Source organism: Capsicum annuum, chromosome 11, assembly GCF_002878395.1.
Source record: "Capsicum annuum cultivar UCD-10X-F1 chromosome 11, UCD10Xv1.1, whole genome shotgun sequence".
Classification (NCBI taxonomy): Eukaryota; Viridiplantae; Streptophyta; class Magnoliopsida; order Solanales; family Solanaceae; genus Capsicum; species Capsicum annuum.
The window spans coordinates 4,151,872-4,176,960 of NC_061121.1; the positions used below are offsets into that span (position 1 = coordinate 4,151,872).

General features: G+C 31.9%; 1 protein-coding gene across 1 annotated transcript; it reads right to left on the bottom strand.

Annotated features, from left to right (window-relative positions):
* Positions 1-15,188: 15,188 nt before the first annotated feature.
* LOC107847861 (receptor-like protein 4) lies at positions 15,189-24,105 on the bottom strand. The gene is made up of 9 exons (XM_016692419.2): positions 23,785-24,105; positions 22,091-23,128; positions 21,427-21,574; positions 20,400-20,471; positions 20,052-20,120; positions 19,464-19,532; positions 19,179-19,256; positions 16,855-17,060; positions 15,189-15,626 (listed from the first exon to the last, which is right to left on the bottom strand). The coding sequence occupies exons 1-9, from the start codon at positions 23,870-23,872 to the stop codon at positions 15,520-15,522; spliced, it is 1,875 nt and encodes a 624-aa protein (XP_016547905.2). The 5' UTR covers positions 23,873-24,105; the 3' UTR covers positions 15,189-15,519.
* Positions 24,106-25,089: the final 984 nt, after the last annotated feature.

Genomic DNA, 25,089 nt, shown 5'->3' on the forward strand with positions numbered 1-25,089 from the left:
TGGGGTGGGGTGGTGGCTGGGAGCGGGGAGGAGGCTGAATGAGGGTGAAGGCTTGGGTGGGGTGGACGAGGAGGGGGACTTTTTATTTTTTATTTTAAATTTATTATTTTTAAAATTTAAAAATATTTTAAATTAAAAAAGATGGAGGGAAAAAAGGATCTTTTTTATTTTTTAAAATTTTAAAATTATTTTAATATAAAATTGACTCACACTTGCATCATAGGCGCGTGTAATCACTCTCCTTGTCCTAGTCAGCATTTTAATGCCACATAGGTACAGTCAACGGTCAAAGAGTTTAAGATGTTGCTTTTTAGTGGGTTCGGGGGTTCAGATGACAAACATGTAAGTAGAAGTGTCCAACTTACAAAACCGACATAGTATAGGGGTCCAGAATGTCATAAAGGCTATTTTGAAATTCAAATTATGCTGCTTTCTGTTTTATGTTGACTATTTAAAGCCTCTCAATGCTTAATAAAATTATTGAAAATTTTTGAAAGCTCATTGAAAGCTATTGAAAGTTATTCAATCCATTGAAAGCCATTTAAACCATTTTTTTGATGCCCCATTTAAAAAAAAAAAAAAAAAAAAACAGTGGTATGAAGAGCCTCATTGATCTTACAGGATCTATGAGTTCTTCCAAAGCGCTACCATATCAATTTCAACCCGTAAGAGCTACCTTTTTAACCCGTCAGAGCTACCCATTTTAACCCGTCAGGGCTATCTTTTTTCAATTCGTGCTTATTTTCAAAGCATGAACTATTTTTAACCAAAAAGATGTCAAGCAACAGTCTCTCTTTTAATGTCAAAAAAATTTTCATCGATAAAAACTATCAGTTTTGATCTGTAAAGAAATCATATCTTGAAACCTATCTTTTATATGATGTTTTGAGAGATGAAAAAACCTTACAAAAGTTTGTAAAGCCTATGAAAATACTTTCAAATAAGATAAGATTGTTGATTGTATTTTTCCAGCAAAGAATCAAAAGAAAGAAGAGAAAGATCAATATCAAAAAGAAAAAATGCAAGTTCAAAAAAATTTAAAAATTCAACATGCAATGTCAGAGCAAAAATTGAGGAAGAACAGTTTTTAAAATTGCAGTAACTAAACCAAAGAAGGAGTGTTGAAAATTGATTTAGTTACTGCAGTAAATTTTAGTTAATAAGTTATTTAGAATTAAGATTAGTTTGAATTTTAAATTTTAGATTTGGTTGTTTTAGTTGTTTAGATATTTTAAATTGTTTTGAAATTCAAATTATGTTGCTTTCTGTTTTATGTTGGCTATTTAAAACTCCTTAATGCTTAATAAAATTATTAAAAGTTATTGAAAGCTTATTGAAAGATTGAAAATCATTTCAATCCAAAAAGAGTCAATTTAATCCTTTTTCGCTGCTCCTTTATTAAAAAAAAAAAAAAATTCTTAATTAAACTTATGGTGGAAAATGAAAGTAGAAAAGGACGAATCTGTACGGAAAATATCCTAACAGTGTGATAATGTGGGCCCCACAAATGGGGAGCGTGCAATTTGGTTCAAAAGAAAGCGCGTTAAAATGGTCAGGCCTTTTACAACATTGGTTGTGGGCTTTCCATTTTTGTTATGTTGGGCCCTTTAATTTTTCTAAAAATTACACAAATAAATAGCTTATATTTTTATTATTATGAAAAATCTCAACTCTCTAAGCATATTACAAAAATTTTAATATATATACAAAATGTTATATATATATTGACTATATTATGTATATTAATAGAAAAAGAGAATAAAATAATTTAAAAAATGAGAAAGGATGTAATTACTTCTAAAAAAGATTGATATTTATGTTATTTATACTTAGTTTTCAGATAGTAATTGCCAATCACTTTTAATATTTAAGTTTGAATTTTTCATCTTTCACTATATTTTTTAATACATGTTAGAGTTACGGGTTCAAGTCGTGAAAATAATTTTTTCTAAAAATGTAAGGTGAAGTTGTGTGCAGTAGATCTTTGTGGTCCAGTTCTTTCTCGGAGTCCACCATAGTAGGAGTTTTAATTGCCAACTACTTTTATTATGAAGTTTGAATTTTCCACCTTTCAATATATTTTTGAATGCATATGACTGTTACGGGTTCAGGTCGTGAAAATAATCCCTTGTAAAAATATAAGGTGAAGTCCCGTGTAATAGACTCTTGTGGTTCAGTTCTTTCTCGAATTCCAGCATAGCGGGAGTTTTAATTGCCAACTACTTTTAATATTAGGTTTGAATTTTCCACCTTTCACTATATTTGTGAATACATATGATTGTTACGGATTCAGGTCGTGAAAATAGTCCCTTGCAAAATTGTAAGGTGAAGTTGCGTGCAGTAGATTCTTGTGGTCCAGTTCTTTCTCGGATTCCACCATAACGGGAGTTTTAATTGCCAACAACTTTTAATATGAAGTTTGAATTTTCCACCTTTCACTATATTTTTGAATACATATGACCATTACGGATTCAAGTCGTGAAAATAGTCCCTTGCCAAAATATAAGGTGAAGCTGCGTGCAGTAGATCCTTGTGGTCTAGTTCATTCTTGAATTCCACCATAACGAGAGTTTTAATTGCCAACAACTTTTATTATCAAGTTTGAATTTTCCACCTTTCACTATATTTGTGAATACATATGATTGTTACGGATTCAGGTCGTGAAAATAGTCCCTTGCAAAATTGTAAGGTGAAGTTGCGTGCAGTAGATTCTTGTGGTCCAGTTCTTTCTCGGATTCCACCATAACGGGAGTTTTAATTGCCAACAACTTTTAATATGAAGTTTGAATTTTCCACCTTTCACTATATTTTTGAATACATATGACCATTACGGATTCAAGTCGTGAAAATAGTCCCTTGCCAAAATATAAGGTGAAGCTGCGTGCAGTAGATCCTTGTGGTCTAGTTCATTCTTGAATTCCACCATAACGAGAGTTTTAATTGCCAACAACTTTTATTATCAAGTTTGAATTTTCCACCTTACACTATATTTTTGAATACATGTGAGAGTTTTGGGTTCAAGTCATGAAAACAGTCCTTACAAAAAGCTTAGGTGAAGTTGTGTGTAGTAGATTCCTGTGGTCCAATTCTTTCTCGAATTTCACAATAGTAGGAGTTTTAATTCACCATAGTAAATACAGTGAGGTAGATTTGCTTATAATATATCCTTGTGGTTCAATTCTTTCTCGGACTCCACCAATAACGCGAGCTTCAATGCATCGAACTGTCCTTTTTTATCTTGCGCTTATCTTGATAAGGTTCATTCCTTATGTTGGATTGTGGTGAAATGATTAGAATTCATTCATCCTTATTGTTTATTCCATTAGTTAAAGTTAGTCCAAATACCAAGTACCTACTAGAAAAGGTACCAAAGAAAACCATCAAATTAAAGGTTATAATTTTATAGAAAAGATTCTATAGGAAAGCTAACCTTATTTATAATTTTAAAAATAAGACAAATCAATATGACTTAATTATGTAAAAAATTCTTATATTGACGATGCATATAAACTTTATTATTATTACGTAAACGTCTACTCCATACTTAGCCGCCACTAATATTCTATATCATCTTCTAGATATTTATTATGTTTAATCCCACTAAATTTTTAGTTGGTTAATTTTAATTAAACGTGTTAAGAATTTCATTAATTAAACATGAGGATAAATCACTATAATCTTTTAATTCTTATCCAAAATCTTATATATTATAAACAGGTTTAATGCAAATCTTCTCACTCCACTCACTAGTTAACCACCTAATTACATGATATTAGTGATCTAATCACTCATTTTAGGCATTATATTTAATAACTTATCTTTTTTGAGATGACTTAATATATAACAAAAATGTACAATCCATCGGTGAGAATTGTGAGAGAATGATAAGTATTTCTATCGAACACCGAATAGAAAACAGAAAAGAAAAAGCCAAATCATTGTCACTCTTATACCTACTTTGTTATATAGGCAAATTATATCTCGTCATGGGTTTCATTAATTATTAATTAAAGAATATTAGACTATGATGACGAAATTATTTGTCTTATTATTTATGTTGCTTTTTTTTTTTTCTGAGAAAAGCGTTTTAAAACTAGGAGATTCGGAAGAATAATTATCTTGAAAAATCATTACAAGTTAGAATAAAAGTTTGAAAATCACCTTATCTAAAACTCACATTAATTTTGTTTGTTTATTATTTTTTCAATTAATCATTCAGTTTTAAATAATTACGTCGAGTTATAAACACACATTATTCCCTCTTACCTTTTGTTTGTTTATTATTGTTTCCAACTTTTTTTTTTTGCTAGAACACCTTGTTCTCCTATTTTTTTCGTTTTTGTAATGTCCTTCAATGTTCTAGTGGCATAATTTAATTGGATTCTTTAATTTTTTTTTTCTAGGGGAGGTGGGGAAATTTGAAATGTTTAGCTAGCTAATTGATTGCATTCACATACTGTAGTTGAACTTTAATTAAAAACCCTAATAAGTAGTAATAATAACTCATAATTAGAAATTACACAAATGAGAAACTAGAGGGAAGGGGGTTCTATATTATGATTTAATTAAGAAAATATTTTCGCAATCAGATCATGAGAAAAAACAATTATTAGAATAAATGTGTAGTTTAGGGAATGCAATCAATTAGCTACAAATTCAGCTTTTCGAGTGGTCAAAGCTTTTGTATTCAAGTGCTAGATATGTAGTTATCTTTGATAAAGAACGTTTTATCCCTAAAGTGAGACTTTTCAACGCAAATCTAAATTAATCGAACATCAAACCTCAAGTGAAAAAAAAAAAGGAAGAAGAAGTAAACCTCAAGTTTCTATCTGGCTATGACAGAGAGATATTTTTGGAATAAAATGTACTTACTATATGATGAAACATGTTAAAAATGTAAAAAAACATGTAATATGAACTCATGAACACCATTAATGGCAGCCTAGCTAGCATGTGAGGAGCAAATAAAGGACAACCACATCCATTAAAGCTCCCGCTATATGCGGAACTCGAGGAAGAACAAGGGTTGGATCACAAGAATCTGTTATACGCAACCTTAATTTGCATTTTTCTGATAGAACAACAACTTATCGATTACTCGAAGGCTCCCTTAAAATATGATTGAGGAGCAAATAATATTAAACCAAAAACTATAAGGCACCAATCTTGCCAAAAAATAATTATTTGAAGGAATAACTAAAATAGGTATATAGTTTAATTATTTCAACTTCATAGAGTTAGGTCCCAATAATATTGCAAGTTGTGAGGAAGTTTCTCATGTAATTTATTTTTGGTTGTTTAAAATGTCATTGTTATGATTGCAAAATATCATTATTTGAACTTATCTAGCCACCCTGTATGCCACATAAATGACCCTATTTGTTAACTACTTAATTATGAGAGATATTTTATATTCACCTACCTTAGTAAATTTGGATAACAACTTAATCTACAACTTTACTTTTACCTATTACATGTCTTCTTCTTTTTTTTTGGTTCATACTATATACGGTACTCGCATTGGAATTCGATTAATCTGAATTCGTGCCAGATAGAGCCCCATTCGGAGGGTAGTGCTTTCTATCAAGGATTTTTTCATACCCAATTTGAGACCTTTAATTAAGGGGACATAAACACATCTACTGCACTACATCCTTCGGTGGCACCTATTACATGTCATGCACTATGTTTTATATCCAACTCCATTGTGCACCTCAATAAAAAATATCCATTATTATACACTAGTATAAGAAGGAAAAATAGAAATTAACGACAAACAAATTTTACAGTTAACCAGCAAAGCTTGTCGCTAATTCAATTTAGCAACGAATTATCACAAAATTTTATTAATTACACATAATTTAGCCATGGACTAACAACAAATTGTATAGCTAATTTTTATTTTTAAGTGACAATGTATTTCTTTTTCCTTTTTTATTCCTTTTTTGGTCAATGGCTATGTTTGATTTTTCTTTACTATATATGTTATATGTGGTATTCAAGTGATGTAGGTGTGTTGTTTTATTTCATTGACTTTCTTTCCAATTGTAACACGTTATTCAAATGTCTTTGTGAAAAAAAACATCAGACATGACATCATATCACAATAAAAGAAAAACTCGTTTAATTTTCAAAATTTAAAAGGTATCATATAAATTGAAATAACGAGAATATACTTATGTTGTTTCAAAATAGTGGTCACATTTTCTATCTTGAGAGTTAATTTGACAGATTTTCAAAAGTTAAATTAGACTAGATTATGATATTTTAAAATTAAAATATAGATATTCAAAAATAATAAGAAAAATACTATAAATTGCATGTTTTCATAGTATCAATATGATAAAAATGTAATATTGATCAAAATTCATATTGTTTGATTCTCATAATAAAAAATATGACAAACATTTTGGAACAAACAAAATAGTTAAATATTCTCTATAACAACGTTCGATATAACAATAAAAAAATATCAAAAAATCCTGAATTTGACCGCACTTTCCTCAGGTCGAACGGCTATCGATCCTGGCCTGATGAGAAAAGGGTTAAGTGAACCAGCTTCCTTTGGTCGCCTCTCCCATCTGATCAAGTATCTATTGATCAATATGAATCTCGAGAGTGGATAATTGATAGCTGCCTACTTGTCCTGGAGGTTCTCCGGCTGGGGAGGGGGATTGCTATCGTAACCCTTTCTCCCGGACAACATTATTATAAAAAAAAATTAACGGTATACCATAATTTAAATGAGCTGATTATTCAAACATAGAGAAAATAAAAGACTTATTGGACAATAAAATCAACGACACGAAGCTAAAGTTGAAGTAACATCAAAAGAATTTTCTTACTAACTAAAAATATGTGGGACAAAGGGAAAATAATAGATGACATTAGAATAATATTGAATAATATAATAATAGCAAAATAGACAGAATTCTCTTTAAGGAAACTTCTATTGTATCGGTTCAAAAATAAAATAAAATTATACGTTTCAATTTATGTGATACTAATTCATCTAACACGAAACTTAAGACTTAATTGATCTTTCTATACAAAAAATTATGATCTTAAATATATTTTAATATTTAATCACTATAAAATAGGAAACATATGAATTAGACATGCATAATTCTAAATATTTGGATCTTAAATATATGTTTCAGTATTCAATTCGAGTTCAGATGAACTGAATAGCTTTGTTCATATTCTAAATTTGTATTTGAAAATTTAATTGAAGTATATACATATTTCATTTCAATCCAAATAATTAACACGAGCTATAAAGTTCGATAAGAAGTTCAAAATTTTAAAACTTAAATTCAGATTCTTCATTTTTATTAGGAGCGGAGCTATACTTAGACTGGGGTTCATTCAAACCCCTTTGACAGAAAACTATATTATTTATATATAATTAGAATTTTTTCTACATATATATAATGCATGTTGAATTTTCCTTCGATTAATTTATATATTAATCCTGAATTTCTTTAATGAAAATTCTGAGACTAGCGCCTGTTTGTATTCCAAGTATTACATTTAACGAGGTCAATGATGCCACAAAATTCTAATTTTTGGGTACTACTACTTGTTCTATAATTTAAATATTTAGTTTATGAATGCAAGTAAAAAAGTGGATTAAAGTCTATTAATGAAAACTCATTACGCGTTTTCCCTCGTATTATCATTTATATATTGTTTTTTGCATTATTCCCTTCTTGTTATTCTTATATTTGTTAGAAAATATTTTATCCTAAAAAAAATAAGACTTTTAAAATGGATTCAAACTAATTAAATCATTCTCTAAAGTAAATATTAGATACAGATGGAAACAAAGAAAGGATAGTTAACTTTAATTCTTTCGTAGGGTTATTTGTAGTTTTATCTCTATTTTGTGTTGATCTTTAATTCTTTTTTTTCAGGACAAATAACTTATTCGTGAGTCATAAATTTATATTTTTCATATCATAATATTTCATAAGTTATATCCCACGCTCTTTAAGAACTTATATCCAGTAGGCATAAGTTTGATAGCTCCCATTTGAAGAATAATCATGAAACAAAAATTAGGTTAACATCATGTACATGTTGAGCCATCTATAGAATGTTAAACTGATAATTAGGAACATATAGTACAAATTATAGTTGACAAACTCTTGAATGTTAGGTCCAAATCATAATTATCCGTATGCATGTTGTGAGGATATTTCTCATGCTATTATTGAAGTTGTGCAATTGTTGCATGAATGACTTTATAATTAATTTTTTAAAAATTTTAAGTTTTGTGCATCGTCAGTGTAGAAAATATTCTACATTATCAGGTAAACTTGATTTGCTATCGTAGGTTATCTATTTTTTTCTTTTTTAATTTTTATATAAATAATTGAGTAACCTGCAATAGCAGATCAAGTTAACTGATAATGTAGAATTTTTTATCCACCGACAGGTGTAGAACTTAAACTCTTCTTTGAAATTTCTTTGCCAACTTTAAATAAGACAGGGCAAATGAACAACACATGCACAAAATAATGAATGGTTAATTTGAGATCATAAAAGGTTATGACGAAATGACAAGTACTTTACTTGAAACTCTATAAATAGTCTTTTTTCGATAGAAAATGCTTTATTCTTAAAGTGAATTTTTTGACACGAATTCATATTAATCATGTCTCACGCTCAACAAAAATTGGGGTTTAATTAAAGGGCAAATAATATAAATTTCGATAATTTGGAGCTTAATTATAGAAAATTTTGACATTTTGCATAATTTCTGGCAATCTCAATTTTGGGTCTATCGAGATATATAATTAGCTTCCGATACATACAACGAAGATACATTTCTTCTTGGTAAAGATACATAGCTAGCTTTCGATATATTTTCTTTTCGATTTTGGGTCTGTCGAGATACATAATAAATACAATGAAGATACATTTTTTTTTTTGTAAAAATACATAATTAGCTCTTGATACTTTTTTTTTTTTGAATTTTGCATCTATTAAGATACATAATTAGCTCCCTGATATATCTAACGAAGACACATAATTAGTTAGATTATTTATAATTACTTTATAAGGATTGAAATTTATATAAATATAATAAATTAAAATGTATATTTATGTTATTTTTTCTTAATTAAACTTATACAGTGTTAGGCCCAACTCCAATGATGTTAGGATATTTCTCTATGTTATTGTTAAAGTTGAAGGGGAGCTTTGGAGTAACCGGTAAAGTTGTTATCATGTGATCAAGAGGTCACGGGTTCAAACCTTGGAAACAGCCTCTGGCAGAAATGTAAGATAAGACTGCGTACGATACATCCTTGGCTTATTTTTATTGTTAAAGTTGCTTTTGTTGACAATTAGCGCACACTACTCTAGTTGTTCATTGGACAAAGACTTAATTTCATTTATTGATCATCCTATTGGTCAAGCGATGACAGATATTTGAATAATGTCTTAGAAATATTTTATTAGGTTCAGCAACTATAGTTTTTTTTTTTCATCCGATTTTCGGTACCCACATTGGAATCCGACTAATCCGATTCATGTTCAGTAGGGCCCCATTTAGGGGTATCGCTCCCAACCAAAGATTTTTTCACACTCAAAGCTCAAACCCGAGACCTCTGATTAATGAAGGAGCAATTTCATCCACTGCATCACATCCTTTAATAGTAATATAAGTACTAAAAGTTAATAATTTTTATAAATTACAAAGGTGATAGTTTAGGCGAAAAAAATATATATTACAAATATATTATTAATATGAATTGATTGGATGACCTACATATTATAAATTAATATTAAAAAAGTATAGAATATATTAGGTGAAAATCTCCCGTTAAACAATACTCTCTAAATGAATGCATTGTGAATTTTATTGTATTTTTTTTATGAGAAGAGGAATCTTCTATTTATAGTTTTCTCCAAAAAAGAAGTTAGTCAAATATGAAAGAGATTTATATTTTTTTTTTAGAAAAAGTAAAAGTAATTCTGATATTACTTTGATTTTCCTTCTATAGAAAATTAATATTCAAATTTAATAAGAAAATCATGTTAAAATTCCTAACAGGGTCAAATTATTCTTCAAATATACCTTTGAATACAATCGGGATGTGAGTAAAACTCAAATTGAAGAAAAATACTCCTTATGTTTCGTTTTAGTTGGCCTCTTTCAAAAAATATTTGTTTTAATTTAGTTGTCCCTTTGATGAAATCAAGAAAATTTTATTATGTTCTTCCAATAATACCCTTAACATTAAATGATTAAATAAAGTGTATTTACTCACATTTATATTTTCAAAGTATAATTAATAAGGCTAATTTAGTAAAATAAACTCCGTAATTAATATTTTCTTAATGAGTGTGCCAAGTCCATAGGACCCACTAATATGAAAGGGAGGGAGTATAAGCCTCGAATAACAAAATTAGAGATGTGAGGATTAGGATGCCACTTTTTATTTAGCTTCTTTTTACGAAAAATAACATACATATACACCTTAATTTATCATATTTATACAAATCCCCATTCTTACAAAGTATTTACAAAATTTTTAACTAATTATGTATCTTCAGATATATCGGGAGTTAATTATGTATCTTGACAGACTCAAAATTGAAAAAATGTATCAGAGGCTAATTATGTATCTTTACAAAGAAAAAAATATATCTTCGTTGGATGTATTATGTATTACGACAGACCCAAAATCGAAAAAAAAAAAGTATCAGGAGCTAATTATGTATCTTTACAAAGGAAAAAATGTATCTTCCCTGGATGTATTATGTATCTCGACAGATCCAAAATCGACAAAAATGTATCGGGAGCTAATTATCTATCATTACAAATAAAAAAATGTATCTTCGTTAGATGTATCGGAAGCTAATTATGTATCTTGACAAATCCAAAATCGAAATCTTCAGTTATTATTCAAGATATTGAGATTTTCTGTAAATAACCTCTATCTTTACGGGACAGAAATATTGTTTTCAATGGACGGTTGACTTCAAATTTCATTAGAATGTGTTAAAAAAAAAAAAATTAAAAAGAGGAATTTATAGTGTATTAGTGTATTTAAAGAAAGGTTAATAATCCTTTTGGTCCCTCATTTATTACTCATTTTAACTCTTTTGATATATCTAATTAAATATAATTAACTTTTAACTAATTGAAATATGCACTTTCAATCCCTTTACTCTTGAATACTCATATACTATCTCGAACTTTGCATGATTATTCAATATTTGACAGTAATATAATTTTAAATTCAACTTTCTTTCTGCATAATAGACTAAAAATCCACAATTCAATTAATTGAAGATTAACCATATTGTGTCAAAAAATAATTGAACTAATTAAAATCAAAGATTGAAATGTCCACAAGGGAAATTTCCAACTAACAATGGGGACCAAGAAATTGAAACACAAATTTAAAACTTGAGGATAACATTATCCTAGATATATGTTTGTATGGAAATATATAATAAATATTGTACAAGTTACAACTAAAAGTCACAAATAGACAACTAATTGTAGGAGAGGCTTATTATACTATTATTCATTGTGGTTATGAGACATTTGATTAAGAATAGAGAAACTATATATATCAGATCAGAATACGATTCAATATATATATATATATATATATATATTATAATACTTCTTTCATTGTTTGCTAGTTGTTACCCTCCTCTTAATACTTGTAAAAACAATTACTTTTGTTTCTTTGCATAGTGTTTTATGAAAATTTAAGGGAAATTGGTCTGAAATATACTTAAACTACGATGAAATTTGTTGTAACACACATGAACTTTGTTAGGGTCCTATAACCTCCCTAGACTATTTATTATTGTATTTTACTGACATTTATTTGAACTAAACTCTTTTATTTAATTAATTATTTATTGGTAAATTTTTATCTATTTTAGATTATAATCGTCATTAAAATACACTAATAAATAGTTCAGGGCGTTCATAGAATCTCTGCAAAATTTAGGCATGTTACAATAAATTTCATCAAAATTCGGATATATTTTGGGCCTTTTTCCCAAAATTTAATAATATATAGACGAGCTAGCTAGTTCACAAGTTATTGAAATAAAATATATATACTAGAATATTTTAAGTCATCAAGAAAACAAGAGGAGACTTTGTTACATTTAGTGAGGTCAATGAAGTTAAGAAAAAGCCAAACAATTATAATATATAGTTGTAGTACTATATTATTAAATTAAATTTTACTATAATGTTTGGATTCAAATAAAAGACTTTGAAAACTCACAACGCGTTTTCCATCTTAACTCATATTGTCCATTTTGGCTTAATAGAACTTGCAGATTTATTCGTGTATCATCGAGTTTAAAAATAGTTTTATATTTTCATCTCTCGTTTTGTGCGAAATTTGACTATATTATGTATGCACTCTTTCGTCGTACTTTTGCCAGCTTAGAAGTCTGTAAGTCCTATTTTGTAACCCTTTTGTGTCAATTCACTTTCTGTCATGAGAGTCGTATAACTATTTTGGATAAAGACCTCAATAAATTTATCTCTTAAGCTAGTCGTTATCGAATTCAAAAATGTACACACATTGAATTTGGATCGTGACTATTATTATTTTTGTTGTTGTTATTATGAATAACCGACCTAATAAATTCCACTTCGTCCGTAGTGTTGAAACTTCTAACTATAACTAATAACCCCTCTCTATCAGCCTGCTTTCTGTCATGAGCGTCATATAACTATTTTGAATAACAGACTTCACAAATTTATCACTTAAGCTTTGTTATCAAATTAAAAAATGTATACACTCTGAATTTGGATCGTGACTATTATTATTATTGTTGTTGTTATTATAAATAACCTACCTAATAAATTTTACTTCGTCCCCTAGTGTTGAAACTTCTAACTACAATTAATTTGTTGTACATTTTTGTGGTTTAGTTTCAACTTATTATTTTTATAGTAAGAACTGCTTATGTGGCACTGAAATGGTAGAGGTAAAATTTCAACTTTTGAATTTTGATTAATTATTTCGCACGATTTCGTATATGAACCTCGTCAAATCGGACTTATTGCTATTGATTCGATGATCTTTTTACTTGTACTTTTTGTAATTGAACAATGTACTGTTTAATATATTTGTATTCTGTTGAATATATTTTAGTGATGGCTTCTAAGATTTTTTATACTTCTTTTTTGAAAAAAGGTCCCTTCTTGCATCAATAAATATTTTTATTATTACAGGATATATCATTTTATCAAGAAGCGTTTGATGCTTAGAGCTAGCAGGGTTCGGGAAAGGATCAGTGTATCTTGAAAGATGTGATATCGATAATTTCTTATAGTGTAAGTATTAGCCGCTGCTTTTACGAATCGAATGCGTCATATATAGGTCACACAAAGAAAAACAATTTTACTGTTGTTCTAAGTTCGTCTTCAAATTTGATTTTATATCCCTTAAAATAATAATTGCAGCCATGCAACTTCTGTTTTTCGACAGTAGTCATGACCCATGTGATTAAGTTTATTTTTTGGAACCGCAGGATAACCTGCAGTCCGATTTGGGCAAAACTTCTTGGATGCGCCCCTAACAATCCTTTAAATGGATTGTGTATCTTTAAAGAGTTGGCGATGCTTTTTTCTTGATCAAATGAGTGAAACGACAGAAATCATAATTTCTGATTTTTCGTGGGTGTGTTAGCCCTTGAATCGACGGGTGGGTCCGAGCTTCAAAACCCGTTTTGCACAGAACTTCTTGAGCGCGCTCCTAACGACCCTTTAAATAGATCATGTATCTTTGGATGGACTGGCGGAGCTTTTCTCTAAGTCAAATGTGAGAAATGACAAATTGTGGATTTTTTTTTATTTTCCATGAATGTTAGCCTATGAATCAATGGATGGATCCAGACTTCAAATCCTGTTTTGGATGAAATAGGACAGTAAGTATTTTTTCATCTCTAATTAAATATTTTGTGTTCGAGTTTGGAATATGAAATTAGCTTTTGTAAAGAGCAATTTACCTCTCGATATAAGACTTTTCAATATGAATTCAAAAAATAAATATAGGATACCGAGTGAAAAATAAAACTAAGAATGTGACATTACTCATTAGTGTAAATATATTATTGTTATGTATGTATGGTACACATGATGTCATTTGTTAGGTAAAGTCATAATAAATAGAATAATGATCTCATCTGAAACTGTCCAAATAATGACAAGTCTTCTCTTCTATCAAGTTGATGATATATAATTGTTGGAATAATAAGAAAGAAGACAAAATAAACTGAGTAGATTTGAAAGGAACAAAAAGAAAGAGAAAATCTAATATCCATGACCATTTTTATTTCACCTTTTTATATTTTCTTGCATTTCAATTTAGAGGATAAAGCAATTTTTATCAAATATGATTTCATAATCGAGGCTCGAAATCGAGCCCTATAATTAAAGTTAAAAAAATACTTATCACTCCACTATAAGTTTTAATAGTAGATTTAATGGATTCAAGTTATATACCTGAATAACGTTAACTTCTTCGAGAGTTATCTCCGTTTTGGGATAATTGTTTAATAAATGATTTTCTTTTCATTTTGTGATTTAAAGATATCTTTTCAGAAAAATTAAAAATCTTATCTAAAATTTTTTAGTTGTTTCAAACATTAGACGACAATCTAATATTTTATTTATAAGGTTGAGAAATATATGAGTAAATATTAGATCCAAATCTTACATTGTCCAAGAGAATAATTTCCTAAAGAGTGATATTGATAGAATTTTTTTTCAAAAATAGGAACAAAATCGTAATAAGAAACTTAAAAGGAACATTTGCATAAATTAGCCTATTTTAGAAGGCCAAAATGGCATGAGGGTCGAAAACATTCTTTCTACCTCACACAAAGATTCGAATAATATCTATGTATATCCTGGTATCTTCGGACCACACTGAATATGTTATTGTTGTTACATTAGGCTATTACCAATGTTCATGAACTTTTAGTGTCATTAACCTTGGAGTAACCGCTAAAGTTGTTGTCATGTGACCAAGAGGTCACGGGTTCAAGCCTTGGAAACAGCATCTGACAGAAATGTAAGGTAAGACTGCGTACAATACACCATTGCGGTGGGGCCTTCCCCGAACCCTGCGCATAGCGGGCACTTTAGTGCACCGAGCTGCCCTTTTAACCTTAAGGTAAGAAAAGCATTGGCAAATCAATCAAAGAGAAGTTCACTAACTCTATGTGCATTACAAGTTTCAGAGTCACAAAATCATATTGTATGTGTTTGTCAAATGCCCAAAATTGGGTATGATACAATGGGAGGCATTTGCCTAATCTGTTTGGTGGATTTTCATTAACAAATTGGCATACATAAAACTCTACAAAAACAAATCTGAATTCTACATGCTCCTTTAGGGACATACCTTCTTGTTTAACCTTACCGTACGTTGTACTAAATGCAGTCTGAAGGCCTTCTATCTGTGTCTATATGGCAAGTTGAACAACATCAAAATTCACATTTTCTTCCCAGTTGTGTCATGTTGCGTTGTATGTTGGTATAAATCCTTTGGCATGTTGGCTCTCCATTTCCAGAGTCATCAGCGATTTTTGCCGTTGGTACCTATTCCTCTTTGCAGCTAATGCTGTGAAGATGAATTTCGGAAAGTGGAGAGGTAGAGATTAGCTCATAATATAGAATAAACAGTCAAACTGAAAACTCAAACTATAGTAGAAAGCTATATTGCTTGGACTCTTCAATAAAGTCAGCTGATGCATGTTGGATCCTCCAAAAGTAGTGCGTATTTTGAGGATCTGATATGGTTCAAGCAACATTTTTGGAGAATCGGAGCAACATAGATAGAAAGTAAAGTACATATCATACACCATATCCAACAGAAAAACAGATAGTCATGTTGAGAAAGTAAATCAAACATTCTTTTGAGTTTAATTTCAAAAACTTGTTCTAGTTGACCCTCGACAACTACAAATTTGATTTGACAAAGAAGCAGGTTACAGCACCAGACACAAATACCGATGCTTGGGATGCCAAGATTTTGGTAACAGGTACAGAACTGATAATGCAGATGATTCGAAGAATTTAACATCGCTCCATCATCAGTCATAAACCAGAACAAATATTACCACGGTATAGTTACAAAAAGCCATCTACAGGTCTGGTTTGAATCTTTTCAAAATCAGTTGGGCAGACAAAGAAACCGAATTTGTGGGACGAGGGGTGCCACAACAGGGGAACAATATGTGGACAATCTACACAAGTATATTATGGGCAATATATGGCAGTAACATCAAAAAGGGCAGCCCGGTGCATTAAAGCTCCCGCTATATGCAGGATCCGGGGAAGGGTCCCACCACGAGGGTGTATTGTATGCAGCCTTAACTTGCATTTCTGCCAGAGGCTGTTTCCAAGGCTTGAACCCTTGACCTTCTGGTCATATGGCAACAACTTTACAGGTTACTCCAAGGCTCCCCTTCATGGCAGTAACATCTATTACTATAATATAGCAATGAAGAAAAATCATATCTGAACTATTCCACAAGATAGTAGAATTCAGTGGAATGAGTTGGTTGCACATATAGATGGAATATATAACTGTTTGCAAGAGTTAGCTAAACACCTTTTGTTGTTTTTTCGTTTTTTAAATCTTGTTAAACCTGTTGCGAACGCAACTTCTACACATTTTTTTAGACATGATGGTCGAGAATACTGTATCTTTGATCTCAAAAAAAGAAAGCTACATTTAAAAAGGGTTCTATGATTACTTAATAGTGAACTACTTTCTTTGATGCAGATGAAAAAGATGCAAAGTAACTATGGAAAGTATAACATGTAATCTTAGAGAAACCACTTACACATCATCTCGTGTGGCAGACCAAAGTCATAATCATTCTGCCTCCTCTTGTAGCATATATACGCCACCAGCAACACCACAGAAATAAATACTAGACTTGATATTCCAATTGCAACTTTACCAGCAGTAGAGAGGCCATTTTTACTCCAGAATAAGGGACAATCAGGCAAAGTAGGTCCGCCACACAACCCTTTATTACCAGAGAGGCTGTGGAACAAAATGTTTTCCATTAGAAATAAGTGAACAGACTATTACATGAAGGAAGAAACAAAATATAAACCTCTAAACGATCACAACTTGAGGCATATGGCTCATTTGCTAATAAGAGAACCCCTCAGCCTAACTTTTGCTTTTTGCAGTCCGACTTTTAAAAAGTCAGGTAACAACGACTACTATTATTAAGCTTCCAAACAAGTTGCAGTCGATTAGATGAATCCTCAGTGTCAATGTTACTCCATTTAAAAGTCAGGTAACATGTTCAGAAATAGATTGACAATTATGATTTATGAATACATGGAAATAGACTGTCAATTACAGTAAACTGTTTCCAACCATCAAGTTATTTCATGCAGAACATCACAAACTATGATGGAACATTAGCCATCAAATCCTACCAATAACCTATATGTCAGGGAGACTATATACCTGGTTTGCAAATGGGATTCAGGAATCTTTTAAGTTCTATCAGTTTTATACACTAATATATCTACTCTGAGTTGTTCTAAGCCGCTATAGGGTCACTTTCACCTTTCTAATTCATGCAGAACCAAATCTGGTTTCTAGAACTGTCTCCCGGGGTTTGAACCAGATATTTTCATAGGATTGATTGGATTAATATACTCATAGTACATCAAGTTTCTACCATCAGAAAGTTAAGGTTCAACCGTAGAAATGCATGGATTTGGCCCAAACTGCTGATATTGAGTACTCTCAAATCTGAGTTGATTGGTTTTATCTAACGAGTAATAAATAATAGAATTGGGCTAACGAGAATATGGGAGACATAGAAAATTGTTGGATCCGTTGTTTAACCATGTTTTACCAATGTTGAACCGGAAGACTCGACTTAGACTAAACTTCGAGTTTAATTGTTAGGATGTAGTTAACACTGTTGAATCATTGTTTATATGGATTGGCAATCTTTGGTCGAGTCTGGACACTGTAGCAACGTTACTTGACTGAAATTTGAAGCAAGTAAAGACCTACCCCCACACCCAAAGTACTCGATTTTGATACGACATGTTGAGCTGAAATTTTATGAAGCTTTAGAAAGAGGTTTCAGGCAGCCCTTGCCTAAGCCTTAGTGTGCAGAGACACAAAGTTACCCGGTGCTTGTGTTGATGGGAGGTAGCAGGTATCCGGTGGATTTGTTGACGTGCATACAAGCACCAACGTCAATAAAAAGAAGAGGTTTCAGGCAACAATATTTGCAACTGAAATTTGAAAATCCGGTTATGCAATTGCTAGCAGTTGTAGCTATGTAGTACTGCTCTACTTTGAGGAAGGCATCATGGGTTCGACTCAACGTGTGTCAGTGTGCCAAAGGAACCTTCATCAGTTTCATGCGACCATTTTGCATTGATAGATGCACAGACACGAAGGTTACCAAGGGTGCACAGTTTCATTGATTGATGCACCATGTGTGCATTTTCAGCTATGATATAGCTTGTAGGCATGGCCCAGTTAAGTGTCGTGTGGTTGTTATACAATTGCATTGATTTCGGTAAATACTTATCCCAAGCTTTTAGGGACAGGTCAGGGATGCTTAGAGTCTAGAAGACCCAGTGAAGTTACTTTTATTAGCCGCGAAACAAACGGCAACCTCCAATTTAAACCATTTTGCCATAAGGCACTTCTAACAACCTAAACTAGGAGTAATTAACAGAGGGAAGCATCTCAATTCATGCACTAATAACACGAGTAGCAGAGGCACTCTCCACCGAATCAGTCTTGTTTTTTTAGTTTAAGCACAGACTCAAACTACCTGTTATTTCTTGCACTTTAATTATCATGTTATTTTGTTGTAGTTATGTTTTGTTCTCAGTATGCTCTGACATAATCTCTATAGTATGTTGACATGACTTCCTTACTCCTGTTGATCCTTTTTCCTTGAAGTCAAGGGTCTAACAGAAACAGCCTCTCTACCTCCCAAGGTAGGGGCAAGGTCTGCATACAGTCGTACACTCTACCCTCCACAGACCCCACTTTTGGGATTACACTGGGTATGTCATTATAGTTGTACAGATTCAAAAATTAAAATCTACCAAAGGAAGAGCATAAAATCTACTGAAGGAGGACTTTAGCCAGAAATAGAGAATGACATACTCAATAGCTCCACCATGGACCCCAATGGAAAGAAGTTCCTCGGGCACTAGACCTTCTAGTGCATTACCATTCAAATACCTGAGTAAATTACAGTGTTACTGTTGGAACTAAGCAGAAGGTAACTAGAGCAAGATAAATTCCTTTTGCCTGAATGAATCCAAGTGATTTATAACCAAAATGCTTACCTTATTTTCTAGGAAAATCATGAAATAAACAACAGGCAAAGTGTGAAATATGCAACAACAACTCCATGAAAAGATGATTGAGAACAAGAATGAAGCTTACACAATCTGCAAGGCGGAAGAAGCTAGACTATCTGGTAGGGGTCCAGTAAATTTGTTATTTGATAAATCCCTGCACAAAAGATCTTCAAATGATGAATTACAAGCTTCAACAAAATGACGGCAAACCAGTTAGACAAAAGCAGTTGGCCATCCAAAAGAAATAAAGAGGGTAGGGTACCGCCAATATATCCTAAACCATGGAGTAGTTATGCAATTGGTTTTATGCTTATGTTTAACAAGAATATCAATAATAGAGGATAGTTAAGAAAATATGAGCAAAAAGCACTTTGATTAAAACATAACTGGGAGGGTTCAAACTTCAGGCTTTAAAAGATGACATTGCTAAATTAATTAACCAAAAGCTCAGGCCTAAGGATTAGGGACCATATCTTTAGCAAAAGGCCCGAGGAACAACAGGAATTTACAAAAGGTAAGTTGTGTTCAGGACTCCAATCACATTCAACAAACTATGTTTGTGGACTCGATAAAACTCGTAGTTCTAAACTCATGGTTCAAAGAGACAAAACAGCAGACGATTTCAAATAAACAAAGATATGACTAAGAACACAGTGCTGATATCTGGTCTTACAGCTTCACAAGAGACTTCTGACCCAATCCCCACGGTAGAGAACCTCCCAAAGAATTAGAACTTAAGTTCCTGCAAGACAAATAAGAGAAGGTAGAATGACAATTAGCATGGGTAACAAACGGGAAAAGTGCAGAAAAGAAATTGGTGCAACTTAAATGATCCAATCAAAAGAATTGTTCATCATGGCACCATAATGAGTATAAGCAAATACTAGTATATTTCCATAGTTTAACCATTTTTTGCCGAACACCTCTCTAGTCATTATTTAAACCATGAAGTGTGTAATTCTAGATATTACGTGTGAAATTCCAGTATCTAAGAGGTAAGAAATTGATAGTTGATACTTACAAGCTTACCAAATTAGACAAGAGCCCAATTTGGTCGCTGATATATCCCTTTAAGCCTTGGCTTCCAAGATCTCTGAAAGATAAAAACTAAATGAATCAAGAAGGGTATACAGTGTATACATGTGCTGCATTAGTCATTAAATTAAACAACAGAAAGGGAAGGGATATTTCTAACGAAAAAAGAGATAAAAAAGAGATCTTTTCAAGTTAAAATTACATCATTTGTCAAGTTAGAAGTTAGATCGGTATGATATGAATGAAGCATGCTGTCCTAGAGAAGCGGGAGCAATGGACATTTCACACTTTAACCGTCCAGCTACAGTGGTTTCTTAGCTCTCGTGTACTAATTGATCTGAAATGGGAATTAATTCCATGACACTTCTTTCCATGGCTTAATTAAAGTGAATTGACACCTCAACCCAAATGCATCGCTTCGGAATTTCAAAGATAACTTTCATGCAATTGAGTTTTTAAGCATAATTTGTAACAGTGTTTTGGAACATCTTTTTGAGGTAAGACCGCATAGCACCACAGTATTTAGACATAGCCAAAAGACCTGCAAAGCATACACCTTCTGCCCCAGGTACTCGCACAGCAAGTTGTGCATTTTTCATGCAACTCAATTTTTCATTCTATGTCTCATTGTTCAGAACAGAGAACAGAGATATAGGTAATTTACTCCGGAAATAACGGCTCCAAACAACTCTTTCCACTTCTAATTGCTCTGCAACTCTGTATTGAAACTAGTAGTAAGATACTGATTTGTTTGTCAATCATCTACTTTACATTTCTTCGCCCTAATGTTCTCGACACAAACAACCACTTTATACATTGTTATTATCTCACCTATGACGTGCTTATCGCTACATGTTAGTACGTTCCCCTTATCAAATTATGAAATGGAACAAACTAGCAGTAAAGTCATGACCTTTTAATCAAAGATATGCTTTAACTACTAGCTACCTATTCTCCACTCGACATTTAACCTAATTGTATCCATGTATAGCAGACAGAAAAGGATCACTTACATTTGCGAGATCACAAGCGATCCGTTTTTAGTGGTATGACAAGTAACACCTTCCCAAGCATCCCAGGAAGTAGGAGCACAAGGATCACCATTCCATCCCATTCTATCCGGAACTTTAAGCGACTCCTTCAATGCTTTCATAGCAACGACTACAAAAACAAGTTAAAACAGCTGGTTCAAAGTTTTGCCAAAGGACCTTCTTCCACAACAACATACCCAATGTAATTCCACGAGTGGGGTCTGGGGAGGCTAGTGTGTATGCAGACCTTACCCCTACAAGGTAGAGAGGTTGTTTTCAATAGACCCTCAACTCAAGTAAAAACAGTTCAAAGCATGATAATAAGGGCAGCCCGGTGCATTAAAGCACCCGCTATCCGCAGCATCCGGGGGCAAGCCCGACCACAAGGGTCTATTTGTACGCAGTCTTACCTTGTATTTCTACAAGAGGCTGTTTTCAAGAATTGAACCCGTGACCTGGTCACATGGCCGCAACTTTACTAGTTACTTTAAGGCTCCCCTTCAATACAAAGCATGATAACCCATACTAAAAATAGAACAATCATCGAAGTGCTAGTAACAACATAGCCTTCCACAACTAACTCAATTACCAAATAACACACAACCACAAAGACATCTCTTGAAATAAACTAAATTACTATATATACCTTGTTGAGGTAGAGTCTTGAGATCATCCGGGATAATAGCATAATTCTCAAGCCCACAAATCACAGGAGCACCAACAACAGGAACAAGTCTCACAATCAACTTAGTATCACTCAAATTCTTAACAACATAACTAAAATCATAAGCTGCAAAACTCCCAACTTCTTTATAAATATCCACTCTGCTCACATTCACACCATTCACTTCAACATCAAACACCCTTTTACCTTCTTTATTCACACTAACATCAATTTCAGCAAAATGAAACCACAACAAGTAATCCAACTTCGCATCCACGGGTAAAATATACTCCAAAAATCCACCCCCAACAACAGTAATCGCCGATAAATACAATTTCATAGGAAAATAATTAGGTGGTCTATCTACATTAACCACATTTTTAACAGCTGAAATGGCTTTGATACCACCAATCTTAGCCCGGAAAACAGCATCCGATTGCCACGACCTCCCAAACCGATCACTATCATTTGTAAAACCGGGTCCCCATTGACCCGACCCGCTAGAAAATCTACCATAATTCACTAAAATTGAGCTATCATTAACCAAATAACTGCCACTATCAACCTGCATTACTTCAATTGAACCAATAACAGGTGAATCAGTAGCAATACTATAAAAACAAACATCAGCTTCTCCATCATTAACCGCAACAAACAGATCGGAATACGCGCCAGAGCGCGTAATCGACTCATGCCAAGGTGACCTCCATTGAAAGACAACAGTACCCTCAACAGATACATCAAATGACGGAGAATGTCCTTTTCCATCATAATTATCATACACTGTAAATGTCCTTAATTGATATTTCCCCAAGGGTAAATTGGGAATTATGTAACAATTCTTCTTCCCTGATGAAATTGGGAAGTAACGGAGAGTTTTCTCTTGAGTGTGCTGAAAATGAAGTGGCTCCGATACAACGGAGATTGAACCACCGGTGAAGTACCGATCGGAAACCCATGTTGTATTGAAAATGTCTGATGAATTTGATAGACTTCCACAATCAATATGTAACGAAAAATCTGAAAAACAACAGCTAGTTAGTTGAATGAAGTAGAGGAATAATTTACTTTACAGTTGCTCAAACTCTTCAAAAATATGAAAAGAGCTGTGTCAAATCCTCGAAAAATGAACTACTATTCGTGTCGGATCCTCAAAAAATGAATCAATTTTGAAGGATTCGATGGGTAGCTATATTCGAATCCTCAAAAAAATGCATTACTTTTGAAGAATTCAACACTAAGCTAAAATGTTGTATGTTGCAGATCCTCGAGAAATGCATTACTTTTGAAGGATTAGCTAATGAGCTATGAATTTGTGGGTCGGATCCTCGAAAAATGCATTACGACCTTGTATTGGACTGAGTGTAATCAATTATATTTTTGAAGAATTCGAACAATATAAGAGGAAAACAGCTAGTGAATCCAAAAACTGAAAAATATAAATTGATTGAATATGCATTCATGTGGAATCCTCTTAAGAAAAAAAAAGCATATATTTAACATTTTTGAAGAATTCGAGCGATAACGAGGGAAAACAGCTAGTTAGTACAAAAACTGAAAAACATAAATTCAAAAATGTTACTGTAGTTATTTATTGACAGGTATGTAAGCGTTTGCTAGTATTTTTGAAGAGTGCAAACGAGGTGGGAGTAATAATAGTAGTGTAACCAACTTACTGTAAGGATAGTGAAGAGGAGAAGAGGAAGAAGAAGAAGGGAGGAAAAAGAGGAAGAGGAAGAAGAAGGAGAAAGGGAAAGGAGACATGGTGTGTGTATTTGTGTATAATAGGGAAGAGAAAAAGAGAGAGAAGAGAGAGATAATGGTTGGATTTTTGTACAGAAGAAAAAAGCTATGGTGATTGCATGGGGGTAGTGGGGGTGGGGTAGGGAGAGAGGGGGGAGATTGGGTTACGAGATTGGCGGGGTAGTGTAGGAAAGTTAAGCAAAGATTGATGCTTTGATTTTCTCGACTTTCATGGACTTAGGGAGAAAGGTTATACTTCGTCCCTTTTATTTTATGTATCGTTATTTAATCGGCCATGAAATTTAAAAAATAAAAAAAGATTTAATAATATTATTAAATTATTATTTATTAAAAAGATATGTTATTATCTTTTTTTTTTTAAATTAAGTAGGCTCAATAAAAATAAAAGTGTAATTATGTTTTTAAATATTTAACAAATAAGAAAATATTATACTTTTTTTAAAATGAACTAAAAAAGAAATAATAACACATAAAATAAAACGGATGGAGTATTAAATATGGCAACTGCGAAGCTAGAAATTTTGAAGAAGAATATGCATATCATTTTGCAATTTAAGTCAAAAGTATGTCAAATTAAATAGTAAGTATATTTTTTTATTTATTTTTATTTGTTGTATATTTTATTTTTGGAGATGTGTATTTTTTAATTGATAGTAATATTTTTAAGATGTATTATTTCATTATTTATTACTAATATAACAAGGTCCAAGGTTATAACATTCTTTTTATTATAACTGCCAAATAGCTAAACTTTAAATATTGAGTTAATTCATTTCAATTTTTCGCCTTGTAATTTAGTCAAATTAACCTTCAAGTAAAAATAAACTTAGTGAGTATATATTCATACTAGCTAATGTTTAATCTCTATACATTATATAATTTGTTAGTCATGAGTGTGCATGAGGCTACCCTCTACCTAAGGTGGTTTTACACATGTCGACATGAGGCTCTTTCGAAATCAAACTATATGTTTCTACAAGATAAGTATAAGATTTACGTATATTCTATTTTCTTTTAAATTTTACCGTATGAGATTACTTGATAAGGAGGAGGAGATAGAAAGCATAATATGGTGCTGGGGATGATACAAAAAAGAGTGAAATGATTTGACTAAATTTTGAATCGCGAATAATTTATTTATTAGAGAAGAATATTTTTTTATATTATTTTTATTTTTTGAACTTGAATTCGACACTTGATTGAAGGTAGAGAGATTG